At 33.6% G+C, this 10,240-nt stretch overlaps 1 protein-coding gene across 1 annotated transcript in view; it reads right to left on the bottom strand.

The window, feature by feature from the left end:
* LOC140171842 (uncharacterized) overlaps positions 1–10,028 on the bottom strand; it is a 327,519-nt gene extending 317,491 nt beyond the window's left edge. The window contains exon 1 of the mRNA XM_072195172.1: positions 9,814–10,028. Coding sequence (XP_072051273.1) covers positions 9,814–9,892 — 79 coding nt within the window. The 5' untranslated portion in view covers positions 9,893–10,028. The remainder of the gene's footprint in view (positions 1–9,813) is intronic.
* Positions 10,029–10,240: the final 212 nt, after the last annotated feature.

The following is a 10,240-nucleotide window of genomic DNA, read 5'->3' as shown; positions in this document are numbered from 1 at the left end:
TGAGTTTGGAATTACATATCAAGAATACTCACTTTGCCAATGATATTGCTCATTGAAATTACTATTATAATTTTATTGTACTACACCACATTTCGCCATAATACATTCTAGAAACGCTTGCTGTTAGAATAAGACAAATTTTAATGCTAATTTATTGCACATTCTAGGGAAGCGTGGTTACCTTTTTAAAATAACCGAGTGAGAGGGTTTTCAAGAAAATATTTTTCCTGTCAAAACTGAAGCATCCTCTGTATAAAAGAAAATATGAATATTAACTGCACATCATATATAACGATTCGTGATACCCAATTGTGGCACATGTGATGTCGTTTAAGAGGCAGAGAATTTTATTTCAATTTTATATACGCCAAAATATTTCTTTAATTGAGCAAGAATAAGGATAGAAAAAACGTTGAAAATCCTATGTGAATATTACATTAGACCCAACCAAAGATTACTGTTTCGTTTTTATGGTAATCTAATCTTTTATTTCCTGAAAAAAACATTTTGGGTCTAATGTCGAATATTCACATACTTGATCAAAACATCGAACGTGTATACAAGAAAATGGTAGGTTTCCTCTATAGTATTTTACTGACCATGGAAATGTACTGAGACACAAGCACGTGTCAAAATCGATATAATGTATTGTCCATATAGACGCCCAGTTATCATGTTTATTGTTGGATTTTTTTTGTATAAAACACGCAGTTAACAATAATTGAGCGCTAATAATACACATAAATGTTTTAGGCAAATAAAATTCCAAAATATGGTACGTGTTCTGCCTTTGCTTGTCACGTGGTAGGCCTATGTTGAAGTTGCGATTATATCTTCAAATAAGTTTCAAATGAATTCCAACAAGACAAGTGGCCGAGTGGTCTAAGGCGCTGGGTTCATAGTGTGTTCAAAGCAGTCCGCCGCCGTGAGTTCGAACCCCGCCTCCGCCAAACTTTAATGAAGTAAAATTAAAATTAAAATTTTACTTTAAAAAAATTTCATATTGGGGAAATGTGACTGGCAGAATTTATGTATGGCGTGGAGTGGTGTGATATTGTACGTATATATTTTTGTATAATAGACTAAAGGAGAATTAAGGGTCAAGTTTAGGTTAACCCATATCGAATGCATGAGAGAAGAATTGAAATCAATATCTTACTAAAACGAAAACACATTTCGCTGTGAATACAACAGGAGAGTTTGAGTACATTATAAAGATACTTTCCACATGAGACGGAAACACTTACCTTGGTATATCTCACAAACTGATATTTTGTAACATAAGTCGCTCTTATTACCCCGTCACTCTCTGACACAGTCTCACTCTCACTCTCACTCTTCATCTTCGTTTTGTTGGTCAGTTACTCTCTTTCGGTTTTTCTTTTCTATAATTTTCTTTCTTTCATAGTGTTGAAAACTCCGCACATAGATGACATGACAACCATTAGATTTGTCTTTTCTCATTTTGAGTTTGAGGAAGGAAGTACTACATGTATCTCTTTACAGTTTTTATCATAGTGTCGCTATCTGTCGATATCGTCGTTCTCTTTCCGTTGCAATTACCTGTAATATTTTCCCTCTCGCCGTGTTTCAGTCTCAGTGAGTTATTGTATTCTCCTTCTCAATTCGACGCCTGTTTTGAATTATTGTGTGTGGATCTAATAGTTGTGTACCTTCGGTTTTGATTATGTATGTCATTTCAATTGTCTTGCTTTCTCTGTTTTTTGATTGTGTCTCTTTGCTTTTGTTTATGTGTGTCATTGTCTTGCTGTCGTTATTTGTATTACATTTTGATTTAGTACTGCGATGTCTCTATATATTGTTTCTATTGCATTTTCATTATATTCAATGCCAAAATATGTAGTAGAAGTATCAATCTATTCACATTATTTTTTAATTGATTTTGCATTATACTTGTCGGTGATGAAAAACACGCAGTATGATGTCCTTGGTTCTTTGTATTTTCCCTATGTTCTTCATCGTACTATATTACGATTTTCCACTATAATGTACTTCCACGAGTTTGGAATTACATATCAAGAATACTCACATTGCCAATGATGTTGATATTGAAATTGTTATCATAATTATAATTATTGTATATATTTTTGTATAATATATTAAGGGATAATTAAGGGTTAAGTTTAGGTTATCCCATATCCAATGCATGCGAGAAGAATTGGAATCAATATCTTTCTAACATAAAACGCATTTTGCTGTAAAGGTTGGGGGTACTTCCGAATTATCAATTTTGGTCTCCAAAACGCAGATTGATATAGGGTAGTCGCTTCTATCAACGTAGCGGGTATGATATAGATTACATATTTTGTTGCTGGTATTCTGTGTTTTACTTTGTCTTACCCACCGTCAAAAAATGGACTTTCAATAATGGCGAAACCGGGTACGAAAATGCACTTAACGACCATTTCACTATATTCTGTGTTATTAACATATGTCTGTTCCAATGTGACTCTGAGCCATTAAACTTGCTCATTGCAAGCCTAATGATCTTTAACGTAAAGTTATGGAATAAAGAATTGGGTTTATCACCCAGATCATGTGCCCGTAAGTAGCGGTACGTCTTCCAGGATTAACCGAACACCAGTGTTGAAGTAGTGGTTCTCGGATGAGCCACGAAATTTAACTCGTAAGTTAAAATTACCATGCTTATGTGAATAAGTTTTAAATGTGTCTACATTACCCTTATGCCGTTTGTTTATATTTTCAGTTTTAGTCCGTAAAATGTTGAAATGAAATTAATTTTCTTCGAATGACTTGTTTAATAAGATTAACAACTTCTACACATTGATATACATTTCGTATATATCTAGGGTATACATGGTGGATTTAACCAAGTATTAGACTGTGGTTTCCTCCTTTGAAAGAGACATCAAAACAGTAAGCTGGGTAAAAATAGATAGTATTACAAGTTGTTACTTATCGTCAATCAAAACCACTATATCTGATTTCCCAATAGTTTTTGTCTCTCAAATAACATTTACACATTGGTTTGCGAGTACGCTATTCTGTATCATGAATGTCTGGTTAAATTTAGAGTGATAGCAGGAGTAAGGTGAAATTAGGGTTAAGTTTGTTGATATAAATAGTCTCACTATAATTAACATTAAGCATACTATATGATGAATGCATGATGGAAAGAATTGAAATGAATAAATTGGTCATACTGAAAAAAAACATGCTGCAAGGACTGCATGGGGTTACTTCCGGATTGTCACATTTTAGATTGTTCATAATTATAGATTGACATTCTAAGTTGCCGCTTCTACGTATCTAGCGGGTATGATATAGATTACATACATGGAGATTACACATCTATGATGAAACCGTTACACGTTTTTTATTACATCTGTTTTCTGATATTCTAATGATACAAGTGTAATCAGATTGACCACTAAAATGTACTTTAACAACGGCGAAAAGGGGTACGGGAAATTTGAAGAAAAAACACGATTAATCAATGCAATAATAGGTATAAATAGCATTAATATCAGGGCCGGATTTACCATTGGGCTAGATGGGCCCGGGCCCAGGGCCCCAAAAGTTTTGGACCAAAATATGGTAAAATTGCATAAAACTGGCCTTTTTCATACCAAATTTCACCTTCATTTTGGGCCAAAAAATTATCTGAAATTAAAATTTCCTAGTAATGTCCTAGTAAAATCGGAACAAAATGTGCTCGTCAACCTCTAAATTGTAAACCAAAACATGGCCACTTTAGTGCACATGACTTCCTCGTGGTAAGTTTGGGGCCTCCAAAGTTTGGCCTGGCCCAGGGCCCCCAAAAGGTAAATCCGGCCCTGATAGATGTCATTCTAAAGTCATGGACTATGGAATGAGATATAGCTTTTATCACGGAACACTGACAGTTTTAAGAAATAAAATCTTTTTATAACAGTTACTTTTTAAGATAACGTTCAATGCGTTTGTTGGCTTGGTTAAGAAAGCGGACACATTTTATGTTTATGTTTTGTTTGACTTGCAGTTATCTCTTGATAAATACGACTACTACTACTACTACTACTACTACTACTACTACTACTACTACTACTACTACTACTACTACTACTACTACTACTACTACTACTACTACTACTACTACTACTACTACTACTACTACTACTACTACTACTACTACTACTACTACTACTACTACTACTACTACTACTACTACTACTACTACTACTACTACTACTACTACTACTACTACTACTACTACTACTACTACTACTACTACTACTACTACTACTACTACTACTACTACTACTACTACTACTACTACTACTACTACTACTACTACTACTACTACTACTACTACTACTAATAATAATAATAATAATAATAATAATAATAATAATAATAATGCCATTGCATCAGAATCGATTATCCGCATATAGCGCTGCATTAGTTAATTATGTTTAAATCTAAATTATTTGAATCTAGGTGCCTCAATCTCCGGAAGGCTTATTGCACCTGAACAACAATGCTTCGTGGAAATGTCATTCGTTGTATATCACACCAGTTGCAGGCCGGTTTAACAGGATCAGATACAGACAATTCGGTCCCCTTAATTACACCTGACATGAGATGCTCCTTCGCGTATCACGTGTATCTACTGGACTGGTGTGGCCAGCTCTGTCATGGTACCCAAACGAAGTGACCAGAGTAAAGAGAGGAAGTTGAGACAATAAGAGCATGAGCAGGAAAAAACGTGAACAAGAAAAAAACAAAAACGGTCTAGTATAAGTTGTTTTGCTCGTCTTAATCACGTTTTAATTACGCCCATGTGACGTTCTACACATGACTTCGTAATTTTAGGACAATTAAATACCCGTTCAGTGATTTGCTCATCAGGAGAATCATAAAAGTCATCAAAGTTCATTTTTGCACATTTATTACTGTCGTTGATGTGTTAACATAGGCTAAAAGGCATTTATTAAAAACAATAGAAGACATTTTAAACAGATCTTTCATTTCTCTACTTAAGTATAGAAATTGACATGATTGTTATTGGAATGGGGCTTCAACTTTGTCTACACTGCTGTCTTCTTCGTTTTTTGCCAATTATTATTTAATTTCAAAAATACCTTATGACAATTTAAATGACTAATATCTTTTCACTTTTAGGTAATAAACAGTTTTATTTTATTATACTTACGATGAGATCACTGAAGGAGTCTTTAACGAAGAACGTAAAATACTAGACATGCTGAATGATTGAGTAAAAATAAGCACACCTGGCTATAATATATACTACTTTTTTCATTTGCCGTGGTAACCACTCTCTCCTTAATTCGCTAACTACTAGTATTTTGGACTCATATATTACAAGATAATGAATTTCTTGAACAAATTCCGACGAGTATGGAATGCACTACATTTCATCTTATTAAAGTTTGATAACGATATGTGACCGTCCACGGCGAATGAGCCGTAAATTCCTCCCCGGTCAATTTTGTTTTATTTCGTGTTTAAAAATAAACATCATAAACTTAAAAATGGTATATCATTTGACTTCAAACGATATCCAGAAGCGGGGTTATGGTTTGGTAAACTTTGCTCCTTCAACACAATTATAGCTTTTTACGTTTTTACATGTGTCTCTTTGTCCACATTGTTGGCAATAAATATCAAACAGTCATAATTGGCGGTCATTTCAAATCATCCCCAAGTCAACGAGGTTTAAGAAAGTTCTCTCATTGTTAATTGTTGGTTATGCATACCTGTACAAAATACAATGCCTGGTAACCCACCACTTGAACAGGATTTAGCAATATAAGCAAACAAAGACCAGAGCTATTAAAAGTTCTATAGCCATCTAAGGTAGAAGCTTATTATCCACTTCAACAATAGGATTATTGATTAGTTTTTGACTATCGAAATGAGACGGATGTCGGGCCAGCTTAAGTTACCGATGAATATGACCTTCGTACACATTTTACACCGTACCTCAGAATACAATTTAGGGAATTTACGGCTCATTTGTGCTGCCGGGTCACATATTAAGATTGAGTATCCTTGCAAGTTATTCCCACATGAAAACACTCTCAATTTCCTGTAATCAAAATTAACATCATTCCAATCTTTATTAGATAACATATTCATATGAAACTCATTCTTCCGTGGCACCTGTTTACTGTATGTGATGCATTATGTTATCACACATGACAAAATAATGTCACATTTCGTTACCAGCCTTACTTATCATCTCTCGATCTATAATACACTTCTGACAGAAAACACTGACTGTCAATATACCTTTACGATGGACGATGAACCGCTTGGCTCGTATTCATCAGTAACAGACTACAAAATAGGATATTTAAAAAAACTGTTTAAAATATTATTAAAGAGAGCAAATGTTGTCTTTTTCATTAACATAAATCAAAAGTTTGTCACAACTAAGTCTGTCGCACACTGTTTGAACAATAATACGTTTATTGTATTGTAAGTAGGGTGTCAAAGGAAAATACTAAAGCAAATCTGAAAGTTAATATTGACGTTATAATTGGCTTAACCCTAGACCTACTGAGCCAAACTTTGTAATACGGACTACGAACGAAGTTGAGGTTGTTGCACCCCTCCCCCCTCATAATTTCAATTATAAACGTCATATACCATTATCTTTGGTATCAATGTACATGCATAGCTAAAATAAGTACAAACATTACCCTCATAATGTCGCTATAACATCATAATGGGAGCGCGCCCGGGAAATTCTGGTTATGTACAAAAGTATAAGCAAAATTATTTTCGGCTAAAATTCTATGAACATGGGATTTTCAACGAATTTTCTCAAAATAATAAAGGGAATGACTGTTTCAATCTAACAATCTAAAAAGCCAGTAGCTCTTGAAATTATTTTGCAAGAGCGAAATGAAAATCGTGGATTTGAATGGAATCATAAAACGAGCGCAAAAGATGGATCTATGATTAGCTTAGGTCATATGGGTGTAAACACGCGCATTTGTATGACAGATACAAAATCGTAGAGGGGCTGGTACAACCCCCTTCCCTTCGTATTTCTAGGGTTAAATGTTGCTCATCTTCTTGGTCTGTTTATTATATTTTTTGTTCTAGCTATGTAGTAATAGTAAATCAGCCTACTAACAAGTATGCGCCACAGCCTTAGCATGACCTATCCCTTCAACGTACCATTACTTAACTCGAAAACTTCACAATATTTATAAAAAAAATAACCGGGCATTTGGCATTATATAATTTTTGAACAAGTAAACAAATGGATATTTTGAAATTTTGATCATTTGAAATAAGTGCCCATTAAAATTACGCATAACGTACCCAAAAAGGACTGCTATATTTATACTATTATTACTATTCTTGATATTACTTTTATTATAAAAATTAATAGGAGTTTAGTCATGGTAACCTCTACTTTCACAGGAAACTTGCATTTCAAAAGTACATAAATTTATATATGGTTAAACATGTGGGCAGATTAATCTGGCAGTAAGCTCGTTCTAAACATCTCAATAAAAAGTAACTACCCCCATTAAATAATGGCCATTATTCAAAAAGAGGCTATTGTATTGCAAATCTGTAAATTGCATTGGAAGCAAAATTTATTTCTGCGCATTTTAACACCTCATTTGATACGATAGCCCAGAAAACAATAAAACACCGGTCAATTTAATGTAGTGAGGTCCAGATTTGAAAGTTGCACTTACGTACAATTGTTTACAATACAAAAACACTCAGATATCATTACACAGATTTCCTTCCATTACACTGAATGCAAAATCAATAGAATCCTACAACTTTCAAATCTTGGGCTACATTGATTTAAATGTACGCTGTGACGTCAATATTTAGTCAATTGCTACAAATGAGGTGTCAAAGTGTGCGGAAATAAAATCTGCTTCCAGTTCCAACGCATTTTACAGATTTGATACAATCACCCGTTTCTGAATATTAGTCATTATTTAAGGGGGTTAGTTACTTTTTTTGAGATGTTTATATAGGCTCTACATATATAACGGCTCTATATAGGTTAAGTACAGTTTACCGTAACTGAACCAAAAGATAATTGACCATTCAAATTAAAATGGTTAATTGGATATCTAAACGCCATCTGCGACTCTGAGCTATTATTATTTACAAACATGCTAATCCTAATGCTTGCAGAAATATTTAGAATTGCTTCTCAATTTTTTTTCCCTGACAATACTGCAATGATAGTGAAGAACGCGAGTATTTTCCTTGAATGCGTTCAATGTATTCAATGTTTACACTTTCAGTTGATGAGTCTGAGTCTCAGTTGATGGGAGTCCCAGTTGTTTCACTTATACCCTCTCTGTAAAGGTACTGCTGTGTTTTGTATGGTGTTTTTATCTACTCATATTTGGTTATACTATCTGTCAAAGAGGCGCTATATAATTAATCATTATCGTAATTACACAGTATCCATCTATTTTTGATTGTTTTAGTGTTTATGTATTTTACTTGTTATCATAATATTAACACAGACTGTTACAAAATTTCATACTCACACATTTTGTCATGTATGTGATGATGTAAGGCATTACCGTTATGATTAAAAGCTATTTTTAGATTCTTTATTGCATTCTTATTTTTTCGCCAGAAAGAAGAAGTCTTCCCATGTGAATTTTGATGAACAATATGTGTGGAGGCATACTTTGTTACACAATAAGGCTATCACTTATATATAAATAAATCTGAAGCTACAATGTGTAGCTCACAAAGTCATTTGTATAGTATTGATTGGATTATGGCGAATTCAAGGTGAAAGCTATATAGTGAAAAGACGTCATCTTTTAAAGGCTATTATAACCTTTAAACGATGACTAATATAATTTTTGTTTCAAGCGTCAAACGTATTTGTGTACAGCAATGGCGATCTTTATTAAAAAATTATAAAAATGCAGCTTGTTTCAATATTATATTCATTTCTTTCGGTTTAAATGTCAAAAATATTTGATTAGTCTAGAACGTCACGTATATATACATAATAAAATAAATAAGCAACTAAATATTATTTTTGATCATGCTTTTGTAGTGGCAAAGGAGTGATATCTTAATAAATAGTTCATATACTTGAACATATTTGACCGTGATAGGCATCACATTATTGGCGACACAGAACACCATAACAAGAACAAAATGTGCTCTTTATTTTTTTCTCCAGCAAAGCAATATATTTTGTAAAGGAGACTCATTCCTTCGATAATTCAAAATGCTAACCTGGAAACATAGACTTACAGTATGAAAACATCCTATTCCGTTACTATTTTCCCTCGCAGATCGATGATACTATAAGTAAATAATACCTAACATAATAAGAGAGCAAGTGTTGTACAAGACTACCAAACATTGCTCTAAGGTTATCAACCTAGTAGTGATGGGAGTAATACGCTCTGACGGAATTCGAACACAGGATTAGGGTTAAAAGAGATGAGATTGATTATGGTGTTTTTGCTGTGTCAAGTCCAGATCAATCATATATGAAACACTACTCGTGTAGAGGCGTCTCGAGAAATCGCTTTATATTTTAAGGTTGATAAAAATCAGTCGAAACTTTAAATTAAGTAAAATGTATTCAATTATGCCAAAACAATTTGAAATAAAAACAAAAATATTTTTCATCTAATCAATATTTATCACAAAGGTAAACAATGCTTCTTAAGCACTCTTTCCTGGACATCCGCTGTTAATACTACTGCATTGGCGTACCAATGCCTATGTGCAATTTACGAAAATTAAAGCAACAAACTTTATCAAATTGTTTTACAAATAGATTTCATATCAGACACTTACCAAATATGCTGACAGCTACAACTATTAGCAGGCTCCGTAAATAATTCCGTGTTATCATGTTTACGGCTTTTAGATCCATATTACGAATACAAATTCCGTGTTTACATTATCCGTATAGACATTGAAATGGATAGGTCTATAAAAAGCAGGTGTATTCTGCTGTTACATAGCATTGAATATGACTCTGATGAGCAGTAAGGTCATTTTTGCCTTAGTCTGTACGCACGCACATTTTGTCAATGAATTCTACGGATTCCCAGTCAGAAGCAGTAAAATTGCTCATTATAATACATGCGTGAACACACCCCCATACTCACGAGCTACGTCGTCAAGTTGCAGCAGTAACGTATTGGTGTCTTGGCTTTATGGTTCAGGGTATTGTTACTGGTGTTTTTATATATTAATACCGTATTTTGGTATAGTTAAT

This window comes from Amphiura filiformis, chromosome 15, assembly GCF_039555335.1.
Source record: "Amphiura filiformis chromosome 15, Afil_fr2py, whole genome shotgun sequence".
Taxonomy (NCBI): domain Eukaryota; kingdom Metazoa; phylum Echinodermata; class Ophiuroidea; order Amphilepidida; family Amphiuridae; genus Amphiura; species Amphiura filiformis.
Note: the sequence above shows the minus strand (reverse complement) of the source record. Positions and strands in the feature narration are given on the sequence as shown.